Source organism: Crinia signifera, chromosome 2, assembly GCF_055691185.1.
Source record: "Crinia signifera chromosome 2, ASM5569118v1, whole genome shotgun sequence".
In the NCBI taxonomy this organism is placed as follows: Eukaryota; Metazoa; Chordata; class Amphibia; order Anura; family Myobatrachidae; genus Crinia; species Crinia signifera.
Genome location: NC_139218.1, coordinates 82,187,674 through 82,212,588, shown reverse-complemented (window position 1 = coordinate 82,212,588; position 24,915 = coordinate 82,187,674). Strand labels below are relative to the sequence as shown.

Here is a 24,915-nt window from a genome sequence, read left to right as displayed (position 1 = left end):
AATGCTGATCAGTGATGTACGTCACTGATCAGCGCTCAGCGGCCACAGGACACCCACAAAATCACCGTGGGTGTAAAAAAAAAAAAAAAAATAGACCCCACAGCACCCTCCAAAAAAAAAAATTAAAAAAAACTGCTGATGAGTCAAAGGCAACAGGAATTTGATCCCAAAAAAAAAAATTAGATCAACCCTGTGCCAAAAATGCTGATCAGTGATGTACGTCACTGATCAGCGCTCAGCGGCCACAGGACACCCACAAAATCACCGTGGGTGTAAAAATTTTTTTAAAAAAAACCCCACAGCACCCTCAAAAAAAAAAAAAAAAAACTGCTGATCAGTGATGCAACACTGATTAGCAGTGAGGGGCAGCAGGCACACAACTTTTGGTGCAACCTGACAGGGTATATATAAAAAAAAAACCCTGCACCCCAAAAAAGTTGCTGATCAGTTAATTTATACTGATCAGCACAAAAGGGGGGCAGCAGGGGGCAGCAGAGACAAAATTATATCACACAATATTATATTCTCTGACACAATGACGCTGCAGCAGCAGCAGCACAAGCACCAGGAAGCAACAGCAACCACAGCAACCAGGAAGCACCAGCAGCTGGCAGCACGGATGCCACCAACGCTGATCAGGTCAGTATAAGGGGACAGATGGGCATGGAGACCGCTCTGCACGCTGTTCCTGACCGGAATGGCGGCTGCAGGGCTGTCTCCGTTATTTTCTGTGAGTTGTAATGGCTGTGATTGGTCCGTCGGTCCGACGGACCAATCACAGCCTTGGGGGCAGGTGGGGTGACCACCAGTGAGCCCTTTACACCCGGTGGTGATTGGTGCTGTACTTAACAGCACCAATCACCACCGATCCCTGTGTTACCGAGCGACGTTATTCGCCGGTACACAGAAAACGCTGTAATTGGCTGTTCACATTTGAACAGCCAATCACAGCGATCGCCGATGGGGGGGGGGCATCGCTGCCCCCCCTGGGCAATGAGGGAAGATGTCTGCTGTCAGGGACAGCAGCCATCGTCCCTCTGTCACCGCGTCTATAGACGCAGTGACAGTTTACATTCATGACGTACATTTATGTCATGTGTCGGGAAGTACATCCCGACCATGACGTAAATGTACGTCAAATGTCGGGAAGGGGTTAATACATACTACTGGAGGTTACATGCTCAATGCCAGGGGGGTTACAAGCTTGTTGCCAGGGGGGTTACAAACTCGTTGCCATAGGGGTGTTACATGCTCATACGCGCTGTACGCGCTGCACTCCCATGACATGTGCAAGAGGTACAGTAGTACCTCTAGCCTCTGTCTCCCATTTTTGGTGGGGTGTTTGGTATCTGCATGCTGACAGAGACTCTGTGACCCTGTGGCACCAGTTCCCTCTGGGCTACTGTGGTACGGTGAAGCAGAGAAGGGAGAGGGGGGGGGTAGTTATCAAACATTTTATATATTATTAGGCAGGTAGTTTGATAACAGCATAGGTATGCAAGTTCAGTTAAAATGTAGCTTTGCACAGCCATTGATTTGCTGGTAAATACTGATATAATGGCTAGAACTCCACATTGAGGCTGTTACAGTAAAATACTTATTGAAAGATCCATAGGAATTAGTAGTGGAATAAAACCAGTAGTAGCTCATAGCACCTGGTTTAATAAAGAATTCAGAAAAATATGAAAACATTATAGAGTTAATATAACGTGATTTATAGTTAAACAACAACAACACACGTAATCTATAGAACATTGGCCCTTATTCTGATCGGTGCGGCCCGATCAGAATATGCGGCCGCAACCGTGCAGGCGAATCCCCGCCTTCCATACGGATTGCCACCTGCCGTCCGTATGCGGATATGTGGCGATCCGCATGAAATTGGACGGGGATACGCCTCCTCCGTCTTGGGAGCAGCCCCTGCATTCGATGGTCGCCGAACATCGAATGCAGGGCCGCACGCTCCACCAGGTCCCGCAACACAAGACCACACGGACACTTGTCCGTGTGAAATCATGTATGGGGGCGGGCAGCTGACATCCGGCGATGTCAGATGCCCGCCCCGTACCCACGCGTCACGGCCTCATTACCATGCATACGCCCCGCGTTTGCATGGGAACGCCCATGAAACGGGGGGCGTATGCATAGGGTAATGAGGCTAAGTAGCCCCTCACGCCCCTCTACGCCCCCTGTGCGGCGTATAAAGAATCCGTGCGGCGAAATCGCCTGCACATGCGCAGAGTGACCTCTGCACATGCGCAGACGATCAACATCGGCGGTCCGTCCGCATGCGGGAATTTCCGCACCGATCAGAATAAGGGCCATTGTTATGTTGTTAGCAGAAATATTAGATACATCCGTGGGTGGAGATTGTTTCGTAATGAGAATTATTGCAGCTCTGCAAATATTTAGGTCACATTTTATTGCAGAACAATGATTTCAGGTTAGTGTTGTAGTATTACTGTCTGTAAGTACAATTGGGTGTGTGTTGATATTGAGATCAGGGCTACAAATAGATTTTTACTAGTAGGCAGAGCAGGATTGAGGCATTTTGGTGCCGAAGACAGGTAGCATACCTCCCAACTGCCCCGGTATACACAGGGCGACCAGGGTTTAATGTGAAAGGATTGGACCTGGGTCAGACCCGGGATCCAGATCCCGAGTCGGACCCGGTTTTGCGATATAGAAGGGGTATTAAGATTAAGAGAAGCATTTTTTTTAGTACAGTACTACTACTGATGTTATTGTTATCATTAAAAATAAAAATACATTTTTTAGTAGTAGTAGCACACACATTCCCCATTCCAGACTATACTCACACGATGAACTCGGAAAGGGGGCAATTACAGTGCATAAACACACCTTGGGAAAGGGAGCAGGAGAACCCTACCCCAAACCTCTCCCTAACCATGGGCCTAATTCAGACTTGATGGCAAAGCTAATTTTTTCTCAAATGGACAAAACCATGTTGCGCTGCAGGTGGGGCAAATGTAACATGTGCAGAGAGAGTTAGATTTTCAGTGCCAACATAACGCAGTCAGTATTTACCCTGCACAGAAACAAAATAACTCACCCAAATCTAACTATCACTGCACATGTAACATCTGTCCCATCTGTGGTACACATGGTTTTGCCCATTTGTGCAAAAATTAGCTTTGTGGCCAAGTCTGAATTAGGCCCCAGAATCACCTAACCTTAATACCAGTAACCCAACCCTAATAGCCCAACCCAGTAGTACCCACATTTTCTTGCATGAGTATCATTATTTTTTATTTCATAGCACCACTATTCCCAAATTTTCTTCTGTCTTCTGTCCTTCAGTTTGTCCACATACAGGGTCTGGTAGTCTCCAGACCCTAGCTTTGCCCAACACACTAACCACTGATAATTTGATATGGTCTAGGAGCACAAACCTGCAGCACCTCTGTAAGTGCCCCGAGGCACCAAGTATGGGACCCACTGCTCTAAGCCACACCCCTAAACTGAATACCTCCCACTAAAGGGCAGACTGGTTTTATCCGACTTCAAATTCTATGTAACTGGAGAAATTTTATATGACACCAAGCCAACAACACAGTGCATCACATGGAAACACACTGGGATGTTGACATACAGTACAGATAGGACCTTATTCTGGACCGTTCGTAGGTCCGCGTGCATTTGCACTGGTCCTATGTTTGGCGACCATTCATATGCCGTGCAAACAGACGCGACATACGAATGGTGGCATTTACCGTATATACTACATACAGATGAAGCCGCGCTTATCTAGCCGGTCTGCGTCCCGTCTCGGCGCACCATTTGCCGATGTGCACAGAGAATGGAACACATGTGCGTGTGAGCCGCTCACGCACCCCATTTGCGGCAAAGTGCAGGCGTGTGAGGCGCTCTCGCAAACTGTCTCGGCGAATGGAGTCCCGAAACGTGTCGTTATGGCGAGCTGCCCGTCTAGATAAATGCGGCTCCATCTGTATACAGATGTGTCTACATAGCTCTATCCCCCATGTGACTCTGTAGGGGATGCAGTTAAGATCCCGGCGGTCGGGATCCCGGCGTTCAGAATCCCGACGCCGGAATCCCGATCGCCGAAATGCCGACACTTTCTAAAATAAGAAAGTGCCGAGCGTAGCGAGGCACCGGGCCCGCTGCGTGGCGAGCGCAGCGAGCCCGCAAGGGGGGGCGATCCACGTCCCCCCCTTGTCGGCATTTCGGCTGTCGGGATTCCGGCGTCGGGATTCTGAACGCCGGGATCCCGACCGCCGGGATTCAATACTGAATCCCTCTGTAGCGCCGGGAGTCTTTTGTGCGACATTCTCAGTTAAACAGCATTTTACTTGCAAAACGGAGTGAACAGATCGCACAGGAAGCTCTTCTGCTGATTTAAATATAGACATGCCGCATATTATTATAATCAGCAGATTTCTATTCACTCCATTTTGCAAATAAGACATAAAAAAGTAACACACAAAAAATATCCCGTGCAGAGCGTGCATATAGGTGGTAGGGCAGGGCATGAGATGGGTGGGAGCCGCAAAGGGCAGCCAAGGGTTCCTGCACCAGCCATCATTCTTGTTATATTAATATATAGAAAACTAATATATTACATATACTACAGCTGGTTTTCCCATTAGGCAAGCGAGGTGACAACCTTATGTCAGACAGTACAATTATATCACGGTATGCGGACTCATAATAGATTGAATCTAGGTCAACAGTCATTAGGTTGACCACTAATGGTCGACTGTGTGTGACACTTTTAAATGGTCGACATACTCAAGGTTGGCAATGACAGAAGATCGATACAAGCAAAAGGTCGACACAGAAAAGGTCGACACAGGTTTATCTTTTTTTTTAGACTGATTTGGTCATTCTTCACCATCCAAGTGGAGATAGAGTGAGAATAGAATAGTGTTCCGCGAGCCATGAGAGGGGCCGCATTACACTTATTCAGTGTACATGTCGACATATGTGGACACAGAATCAAAACCATGAAACCTTGTGTCGACATTTTCAGTGTTGACCATGTCTATGTCGTCCTTGTGCTTGTTTTGGCCTTCTGTCATTGTCGACCTTGAGTATGTCGACCATTTAAAGGAGTCGACCTACCCACTGTCAACCATTAGTGTCGACCTAATGACTGTTGACCTAGAGTCAATCTATCATTTATACCCATAACCTTATATCACACAGGATTTTCTCACCCTGCCTGGTTCCTCCTACACATCCTGTCACCATACTTTGGCATTGATTACAAGAGACACAAATACATTCAGGATAATGACTTATGTGAATGTGTTTCCTCTGGAAATAGAGTACTGTTCACAGAATGTGGTGATTACTGGATGGATATATGGAGGGGTTTTGAGGAAATGGAAGGACAAATACTGAATGCATACATACCATCCAACATGACCCATTCCATTAGGTACAATATGCTCCGTTCCTGGACTTCCCTCTTAATGTATGAATATCGTCACCTGAGTTGAAACACCCTTCTCATCAATCAACTAGTTTAACCCAGGTGATGGCAATCATACATTAAGGAGGAAGTCCAGTAACAGACCATTTGGTACCTAATGGAATGGGTCATGTGGAAGGGTATGTGCATACAGGAGAAAACAATTCATCTGTATTTAACTTTGCTCTTGTTATGAACAGATTTATATTTTGTTTGCAATTATAGCAGATACAGATACCCTCTACAGACAGATGCGATGATGACTGAAATGCTCTGAGCTTACTTTATAACCCTTATAACTGTAGCGTACAGTCAGAGGTACTATACATTTGTTGCATCATTGGTAGAGGTATCCCTAATGTGTGGGATCGTAGACAAGGGGCATTGTGGTTTTACTACTATAGTTGTGGATAAAGATTATAGGGAAACTCCTATGTTTAGGTAGAGTTCTCAATTAACGGTCAGGCTTAATTTCCATCTGTAATTCATATTTAAAAATATAACTCATTGCAATTTAAAAAAAAAATCACTTGTACCTAATTATTGGCACTTGCTTTACTTCGTTACAAATGTAAAAAAGGTCTCTATGGCCCTTATTCTGATCGGTGCGGATATTCCCGCTTGCGTACGGGCCGCCGATGTTTATCGTCTGCGCATGTGCAGAGGTCACTCGATTTCGCCGCATGGATTCTTTATACGCCGCACAGGGGGCGTAGAGGGGCGTGAGGGGCTACTTAGCCTCATTACCCTATGCATACGCCCCGCGTTTCATGGGCGTTCCCATGCAAACGCGGGGCGTATGCATGGTAATGAGGCCGTGACGCGTGGGTACGGGGCGGGCATCTGACATCGCCGGATGTCAGCTGCCCGCCCCCATACAAGATTTCACACGGACAAGTGTCCGTGTGGTCTTGTGTTGCGGGACCTGGTGGAGCGTGCGGCCCTGCATTCGATGTTCAGCGACTATCGAATGCAGGGGCTGCTCCCACCATGGAGGAGGCGTATCCCCGTCCACATTCATGCGGACCGCCACATATCTGCATACGGACGGAGGTGGCGATCCGTATGGAAGGCGGGGATTCGCCAAGACGGACATCACTGCATATTTCTGATCGGCCCGCACCGATCAGAATAAGGCCCTATGTGAGCAACATTAAGCCCACACAGCACTAACTCCGGATGAACGCCTACCTACACAGCACCTTACCATTAAAAATAGTAAGGTAATTTCACTTAATATATACTCACTGTGCACCATTAACTTACAGTGCAAAATCACAGCGAAATGAAAGTTTTTCTTCCAAGAGCAATAAAAAGGAAGATGTTTTGCAGAAAATCAGCAAACAAAGAACTCCAAGCGGCAATTAACCAAGGTCAACTAAAAATCCAAATCCTTTGCTAAACCACACCTTTTGACCCAAAAATTCAGCCCTATATTTCTCCATTAGAAGTGAATCACCAGATTTACTACAGTAAGTAGTTAGCATTCAAACTGGTGCAAAAAAGCTGCAATCCTGCCCAAATACACTGAAAAAACTATACCAATGTAATTATTATTTTGTGGAAAAACATCATTATTATTTTTTAAAACCAATGGAATAGAGTCCATACCCCATAATATTTACCAGCCTTAAAAATAATGTAACCACTTCTAACGCAGTCTAATGCCGGGCAGCGTCTGAGCACTCGCTCAGACGCTGCCCGGCTGTTCCCGAATCCTGACCCATGCGTGCGGCCTGCGTAGCGTGACAGTAGAGGTCACGCTGCGCAGGCCACACCGCCCACTCTGATGCATCCTTCTCCTGTGCTTGCCCCCTTCCACTCTCCTCCGCACGCCCGCCTCTGCTCCTCTGCCCACCCGCCTGCCTTCTTTCCGGCCTGCCTCTTCTCCGGCTGCTGTGCTGACTGCTAAGGAGGAGGTGCACGAGCCTGGAGGCCTCCAACTAGGGATGCCAATCCCGGTATCCCGGGATTGAGCATTTTTCAATCCCGGGATTGAAAAAATGCCCCGACATTGGCATCCCTAGTAAATAGTGTCTGCTTTATTTTTACACAGCAATATAGATATCAGTTTGAAGTACACCCCCTACCCAAATCTAACTCTCTCAGCCCCACCTGCAGTGCATATGGTTTTGTCCATTAGAGAGAGATTGTGCCTGTCCAAGTGAATCAGAATAACCCCCACTGTACAGAAATTGTCAGGTTTTTTTTTATGACATTTAAAATAAATCCAATATAATTTTATTAAAAACAATACAAAAACATCACAACCATGGCAACTTCATATTTCCAGAACCGGCTACACTCCACTGCCCTGGGAGACCAGATGAAATATAAGATGGTGCTTTTGACAATACTTCAGTGGCTGCTAATGTTTGCAGATGCTGGGTGGGGGGTGCGGCCAAGCTGACCAATCAGCAGTGATGGTCAGCACAGCCAGCACAAGGTGGGTGTAGGGGGTTGACCAGGAAGCACAGTGGGCTTTTTGACAGGTCGCATCAGATGCAATCATGTCAGGGAAAGCCCAACCTGGTGTGGTTGTGTATGATGTGACCATGCCAGGCAAATGGTACTGGTTAAGCATCGTTTGGTAGTTCACTAACTAGTGCACAGTGTGGGTTCATAACGTAGAGGAGTATGCTCTAATTCTCAAAGATGAGACATTCTGAAAAATATTTCAGAACTATCATGTGATTATCTCCATGACCCCACCCTGTAATGGGAGATGATATGAATTGTATCACTGAGCAGCAGGGGGAGTGGGCCATGATGATGTAAGTGGATTTAACACTTTCCCCTTCACTCACACTTTGCCCTTCTCCTTTGCTATATCCAGAACAAAGGAAATATTATCTACACAGTAATTCTCAGAGAACAGACAATATATGTGCATACTGTACACTGAACTGCACCTTCATAGAACATTTTAATAACCTTTCTAGAAAAGGCAAAGCATATATAGCAGGCTCTTACTTCTCCGAGGACTTCAATAACCTCTCCAACTTTGAGTTCAAGTTCATCTTCGTTTTGTGGCATGTAGCTAAAGGCCACTTGGCACCTCCTTCGTCGTGTTCCTTCACCTGTGCAGAAAGAAGCAAGGGGAATCTTAGTCATCTTTAATCTTTTGTTTTTGTGTCTTCTCTGAGTGCCTTTGTTATTGTGACGGTATAGGTATGGGCATATGGCAGCTGTATTATTATTATTATTTTTTTTAAGTAACTAATGACAAACCAAAGTCTGGATTTGTGGTCAAAAGAAACACGAGTGACCAAAATGTCGAGTCTGGTAATGACTAGATGAGTGTTAACTATATCTCACAATGGGAAACTGCAGCAATAGCAGGGATGTAGAAGACCTGCTCACTTTCCCGGGAGCCAGGAGACTCTCCCTCCTAATCTGGGAGTCTCACAAAAATTCCAGGAGAGTGGGCAAGTATGACTACAGTATGTAAGACGTGAAACAGGGCGTACTTTGTTTTTTCACATGACAGTATGAGCAATTTATATACATTACTTTAAGCATATGGAAAAATGGCTTAGTACATTATCAAAAGAAAAAAAACCAAGTGGTGTTAATTGCTCCCTTCTCTGTTCAGCATTACATATTTTAGTCTGAAGTTCCTAATAGTTAAAACATATCCATTTCCTATTGCATATATCCATGTCATGGGATGAACCAATATTTATGAGATTTGTGCCTCATGGGTGTCATTGGCTCCTAATTATTTAGCAGTGTTCTCATTCATGTTTGTTCAAAACACAAAATGGCTGGAGACCAAACGCAGTAGAACACACGAGTATGGCACTCCGTGGGTACATCAGTCAAATGTCAGAGTATTTCCAGTCAAATTAAACCGTGCTTGCCTATAATTTACTACTTTGGCTCTGGGAGATGTGGAGGACAGGTTGATCAAAATGAGTAAGTATTCAGGATCATCAGAGTGACACGGACTCTAAATTTATTTATTATATTAACAGTTTCTTATACAGCGCAGCAGATTGCCTTGCCCTTAACAATTCAAAATTGGGATTAAAAAACTGGGTAGTTACAGACAGTAAATTGGTAGGAGGGCCCTGCTCGCAAGCTAAAGCTGGCCATACATCAGAAAGATCTATCTTAAGATCGATTGCGCTCATGATTGTGTACAATTTTCCTTGAAATCCCCGGCAGTCCTTGGACACACAATCTACTCACAATCGATCATACAATCAATCATACAATCCATCATACAATCCATCATACAATCAATCATACAATCAATCATACAATCCATCATACAATCCTTCTGCTGCTTGATTGGAGCTACAGAGAAAGCATATATATATATATACATTACAGGAATTACATTATCATGGTTTGTCAATTTTTACAAACATCTAGGAGCCAGGACAAAAGTTTAAGAGCCAGACAAAGTAAATCTCCCAAAACTATTAAAGTGACTGAAAACTTGTACAAGGTGTACTTTTATTAAAAATGGCCTTAGATATGTGTGGACCTTCCACACCATTTGACAGTCAGTGACCATAGACTAATGTGGGTGTTCCCCTGCAGCCTGCGAAAGGATGTTCATGTTAAACATCCATTTGCAGCCTCTGCGACCATATGCAGCGTGCAATGGGGGTGGGCCGACCAGTATTCGGCTGCTGGTGGACTTGCAAGGCTGCTAATCTGCCGCCTAGTGAATAGACCAGAATAACCCCCATAAGTATTAAAATATATATATTAGGCTGTGTGTTGTTTTTATGATAGCTTGCTATCCAAGCTTCCACCTCTCTGGAGAAAATATAACTTGAGAAGGATAAAGAGATATTAACCAATTCCAAAGTCAATATGTATTTGTGTAGAATTCAGTAGAGACCCTTTATTTTTCTACACACTTGTGGCTTGGAATGCTCTTTTCTCTGCCACAATGTTGCAAGTAAACTGTTACATTTGTTTTAGAATTTTTGCTGAAAAAGACAGATTTGTAGCTTCACAAGTTAAAAGGCTCCTTAATAAATTGTATCACTTTATTTGCCACAGTTTAATATGAGCCCTTTAAATGGTCTGCAGATGCATATATAGTAATAATAATAATAATAATAATGATATTTATATAGCACTTTTCTCCCAATAGGGCTCAAAGTGCTTTAAATTTGTTGTTTAAATGCAAACTTTCACATTTATGAGAGTAGGTGACCAAATTATATTATCACCTAAAACCACAATTAGTGTTTGTTAGTAGGGTACTTGTGTAATATCTGGGTGGGCAATATTACAAATTGCATGCCTTAACTTAAGGCAGGGGTCTTCAACCCGTGGCCCGCGGGCCACGAGTGGCCCACCGAGTTGTTTTAGGTGGCCCGCAAGTGAATTGCGTTTTTTTTATTAAATGCCGTGCTGATTAAAAAAAAAAATCCTTCTGCGCGCTGTCCCCTTAAAATCCTTCCGCGCTCTGTCCTCTTAGCAGTGGGACGTGGCGGAGGTGAATGTGCTGGCTGGGGCGGGAGGGACTGTGCGCGGACATTAGTAGTCTATATTGACTTCAACAGAAGCTCTTTATTAGCATATACATTTGGTTTAGGATGACAGTAATTTCCTAAACGTATAAATAAATTTGTTTAATAAATAAACATTGGTGGCATAGTGCCCCCCCTCACTCCAAACAAGTAAACATTGGTGGCATAGTGTCCCCCCTCCCCCAACCAAAAAAACATTGGTGGCCAGTGGCAAAGAAAAATATAAAAAACATAAAAAAATAAAGGTGCGGGTCTCTCCCACAAGCATGACCAGCCCCGGGCTCTATGAGTGATCCTGGTTCCCAAAATACAGAGGACAAAGTGAGTAGGGGTCCCCCTGTATTTTGGCAACCAGCACCAGGCTCTTGAGCTGGCCCTGGTTTCCAAAATATGGGGGACAAAATGGATAGGGAGTCCCCCTTATTTTGGGGACCAGCACCAGGCTCCACTAGCAGGGGTGTAATGCCATAGCCAGGGGACACACTTGATGTGGTCCCGTGGCCAAAGCATTACCCACCCTAACTAGTCAGCCCAGGCCGGGTGTTTTTGGGGAGGTGGGGATCCCCCCAAATAAAGGGGTCCCCCCTCTCCATGACACCCCAGGCCTGGGCCGAAGCCCAGGGCTATCCCCTGCACCCCTGGGCGGTGGGTGCAGGGTTGATAGCTTGTTTAAACAGTAATATTGTCCTTTACAGTAGGACTACAGGTCCCAGCAAGCCTGCCCCACATGCTGGTACTTGGGAGAACCACAGGTACCAGCATATGGGGCATTAAAGGCCCACCAGTACCTAAACCCCCCCTGTAAAGGAAATATTAAAATAAAAACAAACACAGGTTTTTAAATATTTTATTTAACTGCATCTTGTCTTCACCTAGGGAAGCTCCTGCCACCCCAGGGCTTCTGCAGAGTCTTCACCTGGGGCAGCGGCCTTTAAAGCTCTTTTGCAAGGCCGCTGCTTCCCAGGGCTTCAGCCTCTTCATCTCTGTTCTTCACCTGGGGCAGCGGCCTTTTAAGCTCTTTTGCAAGGCCGCTGCTTCCCAGGGCTTCAGCCTCTTCATCTCTGTTCTTCACCTGGGGCAGCGGCCTTTAAAGCTCTTTTGCAAGGCCGCTGCTTCCCAGGGCTTCAGCCTCTTCATCTCTGTTCTTCACCTGGGGCAGCGGCCTTTTAAGCTCTTTTGCAAGGCCGCTGCTTCCCAGGGCTTCAGCCTCTTCATCTCTGTTCTTCAACTGGGGGCTGCCACCTCCCAGGCTTGTTCTTCTGGAGCTCTTCTCTGCTCCTCCTCCACCGTAGGACTGGCTGCCCCCTGTCTGGAGCTGGCTAATATAGCCAGCTCTAGGGGGCGGGGCAATGACACGGCAAGCCGTGATTGGCTGGCCGCAGCCATTTTGAATTTTTTAATTTTTTTTCTCAGCGCCGCTGCCACCACCGCATCAATGAATGAGGGGGACCCGGACCACCACCCATGGGGACCAGGACCGCCTCCGATGCCACCACCAGGGTGAGTTTATTGAGGGTGGTTCAGAAGTGGGGGGGGGGGGTGGTACCGGAAATGCAGCAAGTGGGGGGGGGGTCGGAAGTGCCGCGTGGGGGGGGGGGGGTCGGAAGTGCCGCGAGTGGGGGAGGGGGTCGGAAGTGCCGCGAGTGGGGGGTCGGAAGTGCCGCGAATGGGGGAGGGGGGATCGGAAGTGCCGCAAGTGGGGGAGGGGGGGGTCGGAAGTGCCGCGAGTGGGGGAGGGTCGGAAGTGCCACGAGTGGGGGAGGGGGGGGGTCGGAAGTGCCGCGAGTGGGGGAGGGGGTGTCGGAAGTGCCGCGAGTGGGGGAGGGGGTGTCGGAAGTGCCGCGAGTGGGGGAGGGGGGGTTGGAAGTGCCTCGAGTGGGGGAGGGGCGGGGGTTCCACTAAGTGCCTGCAGAACACCCCGGGAGAACACAGGCGGGGAGATGATGACGGCACCATGCGATGCCTGCGCTGATGACAGGGGACCCGGTGCAGCCTGCTCCACAGCATCAGGACCCGCTGCCTGCAGGACACCCTGGGAGAACACAGGCGGGGAGATGATGACAGGGCACCCTGCGATGCCGGCGCTGATGACAGGAGACCCAGGGACCCAGTGCAGCCTGCTCCACAGCTTCAGGACCCGCTGCCTGCAGGACACCCCGGGAGAACACAGGCGGGGAGATGATGACAGGGGACCCAGGGACCCGGTGCAGCCTGCTCCACAGCATCAGGACCCGCTGCCTGCAGGACATCCCGGGAGAACACAGACGGGGAGGTAGCGGCAGCCGGAGATAACATGTTGGCAGCAAGTAAGGAACACAGGCGGCCGGGGAGAGTGGACACAGAGGGGGACGCTCCGCACTTAAAAACAATGTCTGAAGACCTGAAGACCGCAGCTGCCACTCAACATCCATCACTGGAAATTGTACCTGAGACACATTCTCCACAAGGGGAAGGCGCCACCACTTCACTGACCTATTTCTGGTTCCGCAAGTGACCCAGGTAAGTAGTGCCAACTTCCTGGACCCATCGTACGACGATTGCATGTCCTTATAAAAGCACATACAATCAGGTCACAATCCCAACTGATCGGACGTGCAGCAGGTCCGATCAGTTGATCAATCCCCCAACCTGCGGGAGCGCGCATTGCACGATTGTGTGCACACGATGTGCACACAATCTGCATGCAATTGATCATACGACCAGTCGAGATTGTATGATTGCATACAATCTCGTTCTGATGTATGGCCACCTTTAAATCTAAACACATACATATGCATTACATCTAATTTGAGTCCAACTGTGTCTCAGGACCCGTGTAGTAAAATATGGGGGTAAATGTAATAGGTGCGAGACGCTGAAGATATAGGTGTTTGACTGAGAATGGCTTTATTTTTAAAGCAGTAGTAATATGCAAGGCAAACCAAACTGGAGAGTTCTGAGAGTTTTGATGTAATACTGTCATAGCATACCACCTTTGCAACATATCAGTTCAACACATTTTTGCCTTGCTAAAGCTGCCTTTGTCACCTGTAAGTGCTGTTATTTATAAATGGTGACATCTATCTATAAAATGACTAGCCAAACAGTTCATAAAATAAGTCTGCGTAGAGCTGAATTGTGTAGTGAAAAAGAAAAAAAAATCAACTGTCTTCAGTAGAAGAATTGACTACAGAGTCCCAAACTACATCTGGAAGCAACATCAGTAGCTAATGGCTTTGGTTTCCAAGGGCAAGTAGTGCATACATGCCTCACATCATCATGCACAAAACCAAAGGCTAGTTGGAGTGGTGTGGAGCGCATCACCTTTGGTCTCTGGAGCAATAGAAATCCTCTCTCTGGAATCATGTTTATCTACCAGTCTGATAAAAGAATCTGGGATTGGTTAATTTCAGGAGAAACCAATAGTTGGAATTTGTTGAGGTAAGACAGTAAGAGAAGATGGAGGTGGCTGTCATTAGTGGAGTAAAATTGATGACTTTATAGGTGAGAGAATCGGGTACTTGTGAGTTATCCGGGCTGCCGATTTTGTCCTTAACTTAAGGACACCCGACCGACGCGATGCCCGCGATTTAGCCGAAATCGGGGGCATCGCGTCGGTCGTGGCCGTTATAAGGAGCCGCGACGCGATGCCCGCGATTTCCCATAGACAGTAATGTTAAAAGACACGATGGACACGATTTCCGACACGATTTCCCATAGACAGTAATGTTAAAAGACGCGATGGACCCGATTTCCCATAGACAACAATGTTAAAATAAAATGACAATGTGAAATTGGCCAATATGGGCATTTCACATTGTATATGTTTTAAAAAAAAATGTTTCATGGCCCCCCACCACCGTTAACGCCACCCCGCTATTGACGCCAACCCGAAGCGTGGCGAGCGCAGCGAGCCCGCGAGGGGCGGCGGTACTCGTCCTCCGACCTTTTCATACCCCTACTATCCACTAGGGCGTGGAGTGAGAATAGAATAGTGTGGCGAGCGCAGCGAGCCCCGCGAGGGGACGCGGATACCTTCACAGGTATCCGCATGCCCTTGCGGGCTTCACAGGTGTCCGCGTCCCCTCGCGGGGCTCGCTGCGCTCGCCACGCTTCGGGCTCGGTGGCTCGCTGCGCTCGCCACACTATTCTATTCTCACTCCATGCCCTAGTGGATAGTAGGGGTATGAAAAGGTCGGAGGACGCGTACCGCCGCCCCTCGCGGGCTCGCTGCGCTCGCCACGCTTCGGGTTGGCGTCAATAGCGGGGTGGCGTTAACGGTGGTGGGGGGCCATGAAACATTTTTTTTTAAAACATATCCAATGTGAAATGCCCATATTGGCCAATTTTCCATTGTCATTTTATTTTAACATTGTTGTCTATGGGAAATCGGGTCCATCGCGTCTTTTAACATTACTGTCTATGGGAAATCGTGTCGGAAATCGTGTCCATCGTGTCTTTTAACATTACTGTCTATGGGAAATCGCGGGCATCGCGTCGCGGCTCCTTATAACGGCCACGACCGACGCGATGCCCACGATTTCGGGCGCGATGAAAAAATCGGCAGCCCGGATAACTCACAAGTACCGAGAATCGACTTTAAACTTCATTTCATAAAGGACAAAGAGCCTACAGATTTAGGAATATAAAGCAGGCAGTAGTGTTAAGGATGGACGGAAAAGGGGACATATGGACAGAGAAAAATAAGAATTGGGTAAACTGGAATTTATAATTGTGAATGGATCATTAAGAGATTGAAGGGACATTGGCCATTTAAGTTTGCCTTACTACTATAACTATAACAATTCAAGTCAAAGTACACGAAAATGTTGCTTGATGATGACATCATGTCCAAGTGCCGGTGAGATGACTCAATAGCATGTTAACGGGACCCAGGGCGGATGACATTGTTACCCATTCACACTGTAATCGTAACCCATGTCTAACCCTGCTCATTACCGGGGCTGGAGCTTTGGAATAGTATTATACTTTCACACCGAGACGCAAGCAACAATATCACTGGTTCTGCAGCAGTGTGAAATGGGTAACACACCCTTTGGAATGTGACTACACCCAATAAATGAAGTTACTAATTACCCCCAGCCCCTCCTGTTTGCGTACTGCTTCATTTCTATCCTTATTGGTCCTTAGCGGTATAGCGTAATTGCTCTAGTGAATTATATTAAATTTATATAGGTAAGCCAGATACGTTGCAAGACAGCCCCCTTAAAATCAATTCTATCTCCCAAAAAATTGTGCATCCAGGCAAAAGCTCCTAAAGGCTTTTTAAGGTACAGTTTGCAAAGATGAAATATTAATCTCTCATCATTCATGAAGTTATGTTACGCGGAAGACGCTTTATCCTCGATCCTTAGTATACCTTCATTGTCTAGCATCTCTCAGCGCTATAGCAATTACACTGTAAACACTGTACATGCTACCGATTTTCCCCTCTACATTGTGGAATAATGGACCATTAAACCAGCAATTCAATGAAAAGGAAAATAATTCTTACTGACCCAGTTAACCAGCTCAAGAAAATTGTACAAAGATAAAACCTACAGCTACCGATACACTTTCCTCATCAGGGTTTAGTTTCACAGTACTTCTAAAATATACTCTGTAAAGCTCATATTTATCCCTATGTACTAACACTAATGTACAAGTATACAATACATGTGTTGGCAGATTATCATGTAGTACTAGTATTTTAGCCTTGCTGGGCATTAACGCTGTCATGTACATTTTGAATAAGCCATATCCATAGCAAGAATAGATGCATGCTGCTTTTTAACAATTTGGCCACATTAATGGGTAACAGTTACAACAAATTGGGGTCTATGTACTAAGCATATAGGGCCTGATTAGAGTATTCGCAAAACTAAAACACCCAGAGCTAGCATGTGGGCCCTTGCGGGGGCCACCCATCACAGGGCAAGGCCGCTATACATGCCGTGTCCCTTCCTGCGATGCTTTGCAAAATATTGCAATCGCATTGCTATACCGATAGGGACTTGCATGTTAAGGGTAGCCTCCTTGCAGCTGTGTTGCACAGTCAGTCGCCGGACCTCCATGTTTTGCCGTGGCCCACCCAGCAAGCAGTCCTGACATGCCTGTGTTCTTAGGACCACACCCCTGCAATGCAGTTTAGATACCCCACAACACCCCGCTGGGTTTAGACAGTAGTTGGATTTTCCTGAATGCAACTGCAGTTTAAGGGGGTCACGCATTTGCAGATTACTTAAAAGTTCCTAATAGCGATTTCCAGTTATTTGCTCTCATACTGAATTAGGCCCATAGTGCATGATGTTTTGCACTTACAATAGCCTTGAGATTTCTATGATTCTACGCAACACTGTGGGACCACAGATATTTTGGGGTTACATTGTGGTGCATCAGGGGTTACCGCCATCACCTGCAACTGCATCAACTTTTTAGTTTCAAAATCATGACAGTAGAGGGTTAAAGACTAGGTAAACTGGATACACACTATAAGATTATCTCTCCAATCTGGCTGGTATGAACGAAAATCTTGTAATGTCTGGGAACAAATTACAATCAACCATTAGCTCCCAGAAGCTGGAAAATGGACAAAAACAGTCATTTGCAAAAATTGATTTAACCAATTTGTCTGAATGACCATTTTTGTCTGTTTTCCATGTTTAGGAGCAAACGGCCAATTATTATTTGCACCCAAAAATTACCAAAAATGCCTAACAGGCTTAGGCACGGCTGCATTTCCCCCATCACTGCCTGCGTTTGTCTTGGCACTCCTATGAAATGGCCAGCTCTCAACCCCACACGCCCACTGCATGCTAATCACCTTGTGTACGACTAGCAAACAGAAAAAGTTGCAGGAATTGATCACAGCGGGGCATCGCGCATGTGCATTGTTGCCAATATGCAAGCAATCGATAATCAGCCTCAGTACAAATGTGCGGCAATGCAAACAGGTCTGAAACTGCCCCATTGTCAGAAAAGCTTATGAAGTGTTAGACATTTGTAGAAACCATACTTGCCTACTTTTGAAAAAGCTTTTCAGTGAGATTGTGAATGTAGCACCTAGAACCGTGTACATGTACTGCTACATCTGAGAGGCGTATCATAACATGACTTATATCCAGATGTAGACGAGCATAAAGATTTAGTAAGATCTGTCACGATCCTAGGCAGGATGAATCCCCAAATACGCCAATATGCGACACATGGTTACTGGATACCTGAGCGCGTGCGTTACTGTCAAACGATAGCCGCCACCAGCCAAAAGTACGTTTAGGATCTAATCCTATGGCAAGCCTATCATATTTAAGTTCTACATGCATAACCCTCCGAGGCACTTATGTATTATATAGCTTCCCTTCTGGACTTGTAACTGCTATGCTATTACTGGTGCCTGTCCTTGTGATTCCCTCCTATATCACTATAGATTGTAAGCTTGCAGCAGGGCCCTCCTACCTCCAAGTCTGTCTGTTGTTGCCCAGTTTGTCTTATCACTGTCTACTATTGTAAAGTGCAACGGAATCTGCTGTGCTATATAAGAAACTGTAAATAAATAAATAATCCAAGGCAGTCTAATGGCTCTTGCCTGCACACAGAGTTATTAATAATATGGTAACACCTCTTCGGGGAATTGGGTTGGATACACAGACATCAGGACTAAAATTATGAATTTAAATTAATATTACTTCATAGAATACTTCAGAGCTTATGTTACAGAAAAAAGGTTACAAGATATATTGGTAAAAAATCAAAGTCACAAGTAAAGACAGTTTCAATAAAACTAGGGAAATAAAATCCACAAGTCAATTACAAACAGCATGAAACGGTGGTACGATTTTGTGGTCTCGATTCCGGAACATCACAGAGCCAGGATTTTGAAGACCTGACTCACTACACTATAATGAATGATTTGCTTTCTGTGAGTGGTGTATGTAAGAACTCAAAATGCACTCACTAGCAGCCCCCACCTTGGGAATTCTTAACCCTTTCCAAATCAGAGTTAATAGTGTAACTGAACTGTCACATGGGGGCTCCTGGTCATATATGCAGGGGCTGGCTAATTACTTTTCCCATTCCTTTTGAAACTGGGCAATAAGGTCTTATCAATCCAATATTATTTGCAGTTATGCGCATTCTGATGTCAGAATGACTTCAATCTACGTGTAAAGGTTTGTTCAGGTATTGGTTGAGATTATAAAAAGCAGAAGTGCGGTAAAAACCCTGTTATCTGGGTTTTTACCACATTTTGATATGCAGCAAAACCCGCACTACGGGTTTTCGCTGCGGGGGGAATCGCCAGCAAAAGCTGGCGATACCCCATAGAAGCCTATGGGCTTCTTAACGCACCCACGCCGATCCGAATGGACCCCCGCCAACTCACACCAAAACCCCCCCCCCTCACCTGTGTCAGGCAGCACAGCGCTGTGCTGCCCAGACCTGTGACCTCCTCCTCCCTGTACTGTATCTTCTTCCGGGTGCAGGGAGGAGGAGGAGAGCCAACACACACGCAGCAACAGCAGCAGCCCCGGGTAATGGAAGGAGAGGGGAGCCGCCGGGACCCGCAGCACATCACTAGCAAGATCGCAAAGGACAGCTCTTAACGCAAGAGCTGTCCTTTGCCATAATTATCGCATATGTTAGAGCATATGCAATAATTAGGTCTGCGATAGCCGGTGATGTGCGGCGGACAGGGGGCGTGGATGTTACAGGATCCCGCCCATTGTGTTCTAAAGTGGTTCCATATAAGTGGCCACGAGAATTCTTATTTAAAAATGCATGAAGCCATAGGGATCATTGTGCCTTATAGACAATGAAGGAACATGGTACTGATGATTCCATTTGAATACATAATCTTGAATTTCTTATTTTTTGTTCTTAAAAATGTAACAACTGTATAATAGGGGTTAGGTGAAATCAGGGAGATTCCTAGACTCTTCATAGGGACAGAGAGATTACTACTATTTCAGGAAGTCTCATGCAGAATTCAGGCGGGTAGGCAAATATTACCCATTTCACTTTGCAAAGCCATGTCAGACGGGATCGCGATCCCGGGTTTGATATGGCCCTAACCACGGTCCGGCGCTTTCACATAAAAGAACGCAGCGGGGACCGGAGGCGAGGCGGCAGGGACCCAGGGAGAGCCCACGTTTTAAGGGGATGCACACGCATCTTCTGCGCACACGTCCCCTTCTGGTGGCTGGCGAATCCACCGCCAGAACAGCAGCTACATCTGTACATATCATTTTTTCAGTAGTGCTGTTACAGATGGGACATCTGTAACAAAAAGGTTTTTGGCAAAAAAATAAAAAATTTACTTTCTGGAATGTATGGTTTTCAGAATAATTTGGATAAGGGATACTCAACCTGTATTCTGCAATTTTTTTACAAATTAGGCCAATTTAATTTAACCCAACGGTTTTTGGGTTTCCCCATGAAAATGCTGGGCGTTCCCAGGGGTACGCAGGCGGGACGATGCCTGCCATGGACACGCTGCTGACGTCACATGACGTCCAGTTGCCCGCCCTGTCTTCATCCCCGCACTCGCTGTTTCCACCTCGTTAAATACTGACCTGCATGTTATGACGGCGAGCAATCAGCACTGCTCACCATCTTAGCTCGCACTGTGGCATTGAATACACCACAATGGGAAAGAGTGATGCTTTTGATGCAGTTTATATTTTCTGTAGCTGTCAACTATAACATAGGTTTATTTAGGCAGCTTCACCTAATTACACTGCCTTCCCTCTCTATTAAATATCCATTAGTGCTGTCATTGTGTTGATTCTCACTAACGCTTTCCAATTAGCCAACATCTTGTCAGTTGTACTTATCACTACTCTGTCTCATATAGCATTGAAGGAATCATCTGCCTCCCCTATATTGCTCAATATAAATTGTAATTTAGCATTGCATTTCCCTAAAACTAACTTACAACCATACTCCCATTCCTTGTTCAGTAGCTTAACATGAATATAGCACATTTTACATTTTTCCTTTTATAGATTTCTTTCCATTGTTTTGAATTTTTTTGTAGTAAAATATATATATATATCTAAAACACATCATATATTACTTAGGGGGTATCCAGATAATCACAAAGTTTTTCCTGCAAAAAAAAAATTGCAGACCTCATGCCCAATTTTGGAATACCGTGGTATGTGCGCTCCGGAAAACGGTTGTATACAATTTTATAAAAAATGCACTGTCAGTATTCTACTTTGAAAACACAGCAGTGCGAGACAAAACAACCCTGATACTAAGGTCCGGTGGTCTCTGCAGCTCCCCGTAATCTCCCCACAATCTTTTTACTGTGTAGATGGCTGCTGGGTATAGATGGGGTTGTTGTGAGTGGTAATTACCTCTGCAGCTGCTTCCAGACACACATGGGGTGGTCATAAATGCAACGACGATTGCACACGAAAAAAATATGATGTAGGAAAGTTTCACATTATTTTAGTTTCATCTGAATGTATTAAAGTGTTTTGGAGCAGTTTTTTGTGAAAAACTACACCAAGCCTTTAAACTTACATATTTTAAGTAAGCAAATCACATTCCCAATCTTATAATGGGAAATGTGATCTGCTTGAAATTCACTATGGGACATTGTAAAAAAATATAATGATAAATAAATACCTAATGAGAAGGTTACCTGCCCCCCCCCCTCCCCCCATTTCAATTTTTAGCACAGAACAGCCGAGGGTCACAGAGAAGGAGTCCAACAACAAGCTACTGTACAAGCTGAATGGATGAGAAACTCCACAACTATGAATCACCAGGCTAGTAATTGTGAGTGTGTGTGTGTGTGGGTGTTGGGGGGGGGTGGGGGGTGTAGCCACTGGGGGGTAGATGGCGGCACATGCATGGAGAAACTAGTAAATGGCTGCATGGTACAGCATTAAGTGGCATTTGAGTATCCTGTTTATAACATCAAATTAAGCAGCAATGTCTGGTGAGTTGCTCACATAAGTTCATTACTAAAATCATTGTACCAACATCATACCTCCAAACATTTCAGTTGGGTGTATAGAGTCCTCTGTGGCCCCACATTACCCACCCAAAAAAGGAGCATGCCCAATAATTGAAGGCCATGGCCTTGTGGGTATGCCGCAGCTGCAAGCCACGCACGCCTTTTCTGTCACTGTGGGGGCATGGCCAGTGTTCTGTTAGCTACTGGCCATGCCCCCACCCCCACTGTCTCTCTGAATAGATGCTGTGCACTGACAGGGGGCTATTAACTCCCCCCACTGTGGAACATTGGGTGTGACTCGAGACAGCCACAAAAACTGTCCCGCTAGAAATGGGACAGTTGGAAGTTATATAACATATGTGTGCGGATTGCTCCTATTAGTGGCCTCAATTTGCCATAAATCTTTGCTGCAGCAAGTGATGGTAACAGCAGGTAACATACGGCATACAGTCCGGAATCACATAGACCAATAACACCAAATAAGATTGTTGGCATGGATGAAAGAGACTATAGTTATGCCGCATTTATTGAGACATTGGGCGGTATTCAATGTGGATTTTGGCGATGTGCAGCGAATCCTGTTTAGGATTCGCTGCACATTCGCCACTGGTCGCCGCGTTCCGGAGCCTCGCCGGCTCCGGTATTCAACGAGTCAGGGGCTCGCTGCCCCTGACCGGCGAATTTGAGCTCCTGCGGCGAACGCCGCAGGGAGCCTGAGGACGGTGGCAGGCAGGGAGATGGAAGTCTCCCTGCCTGCCCCAGAACGTTTGTGGGTGGGAGGTGGGCTCCCCGGGTGCCAGGCAGCACAGGCTGCCCCCCGGGGGTGCCAGCAGGGGACCGGGTATATTCACTACACCCGATCATGAATATGTAATGATCGGGTGAAGTGAATATATGAATATCTAATGAGCGGCTCGGCTCCGGCCCCCTGCTGGCTGCTCTGTGTAAAAAAAAAAATAATAATAATATTTTTTTTTAAATTAAATATATTCATGTGCTTACAGCACATGAATAAAAATAGCATGCCCCTCCTCAGAAAAAAATTCCAGCATTTTTGACACCAATTGTAAAAAACAAAACACTTTATTTTAAAAGTTCACCTTCCACTTCACCATAAAAAGATAGCGATTGCTACTCGGTGAATCATGGCGAAAAAACCTTGAAATGTATTCGCCATCTTGTCATTGAATAGGGTGATTCACCGTTTTAGTCAGAAATTCGCCTTACAGCACAAAATCGCCATAAAAACCTGGCGAATCAGCCTCATTGAATACCGCCCATTGCATTGTAGGGATGCCAATCCCGGGGATTCCCGGGATTGGCATGCCTAAAAGAAAATTGCCCCTATGCCCCATACTGACTGAGTTTTGGCGAGGATTCAGGCGGCTGGGGGAGGCCCGGCGGCGAGCGGTGGTGCAGTGCTACGGCCTGCGCAGCGTGACGTGTGACCTAATCATGCTGCGCAGGCCGCACGCTGGGTCGGGAACAGCCGGGCAGCATCTGAGCGAGTGCTCAGACTCTGCCTGGCATTAGACCACGCATGCGCAGTCTAATCCCGAAATCCCGGGATTGGATATTCCAATCCCGGGATTGAAATCCCAGACATTTTGTGGCCAAATCCTGGGATCCCCCCCGGGATTGGCCACCCTAATTGCATGGTTTGTATTAAAGACACAGAATAGAAGGCTGTCTGCAGACTGAAGTGGCATGCCATGCATATAGTGGTATTCAAAGTTGTCCGGATTTCTCACTTGAGAAAAAATACGGACATACCTATTCAATTCGGCTTTTTTCACCCGTCTTTTCCGCTGATACAGGTCCATCTTTGTGTAAAGTCAAATTTGCATTGGTGGAAAAAAGTCTAAAACTGCAACATTTCTGACTTATCTGCAAATCCATGTGTTTTCTAACCGTGACGATCTTTCCAAGAGTCGAAAATTGGGCACTTGGATTTAACAGATTGACTGTAAATTTCATAGAAAGTGCAAAATTTCCAACTGTCGGAAATATCGGCATGGTTTGAATACCCCACTTAAGATCATTCTCTGTGAAGGATTTCATTACAAGTCCGCTATGACAGAAGAACGGGGTATGTAGGGACAGACCTCACTATGGTTTGACAAATAATTATAAAATAAAAAAATTTTAAAGGTGAAATTGTTCTTTAAGAAAATAACCGCATCGATACCACTAAATACAGTATGCCTCAGGAGAATAGCATTAACTTTAACTGAACCAGACATGATATGGCTGTCACCACTAATAGCATTACTCTTCAAAGCAGCATTATGGCTGTAATGAAAACGCACTTTACATTCACTATTCTTAGACATGTTATATCAGTCTAAGTGAGGTACTTGTTCTGGGTTATTGCCTGATGTCACCGCTGAGTAAGTGGAGCTAAACAAGAGAGACAGAAAGAGAAATATACATACAGTATATCTATAAGATGTGCAGCGTTCAGCTTAAAACAGATTTTCTACCAGTTTATAAAAAAAAAACCTGAATAAGAGTACAGGCTGTAGTGATAGAGCAGGGGTGGGGAACCTCAGGCCCGGGAGCCGTATGCTGCCCCCGTAGCCGGTTTGAGTGGCCCTCCCACCCTTTGACAGGAGTCAAGTACAGGGGAATTCTCGCGAGAAGTTGGTAGTTCTTGCGAGATTCCTCTTAATTAACAGCAGCGGGGGACTGTCAGTCCTATTCAGCGGCAGCTGCCGGAGCGTGGGATGGCTGCAGCAGGACAATTTGTAAGATACATTTTTACATATGGCCCCCGAAGGATTTTTTCCCCATAAAAACGGCCCTTGGCACAAAAATGGTTCCTCACCCCTGTGATAGAGGATAGGTAGTGATAGAAGGATCCACAGTTCTGATTTTTCAGGACTTTCCGATATTGTCATTCAAAAGTGAAAGGAGTTGTTTGTAGTATGTAAAATGCTGCACAACTTAACACTTGTCTTGCTGTTACAGTATGTTTCCTGTTAAGCTAAAAGTTGAGAGTAATGGTCAAATCC

At 45.9% G+C, this 24,915-nt stretch overlaps 1 protein-coding gene across 2 annotated transcripts in view; it reads right to left on the bottom strand.

Annotated features, from left to right (window-relative positions):
* Positions 1-24,915, bottom strand: part of SH3KBP1 (SH3 domain containing kinase binding protein 1) — a 345,673-nt gene that overhangs the window by 149,443 nt on the left and 171,315 nt on the right. For both annotated transcript variants that reach the window (XM_083172486.1, XM_083172487.1), the window contains one exon: positions 8,432-8,538. In XM_083172486.1, the coding sequence (XP_083028612.1) occupies positions 8,432-8,538 (107 nt within the window). The remainder of the gene's footprint in view (positions 1-8,431; positions 8,539-24,915) is intronic.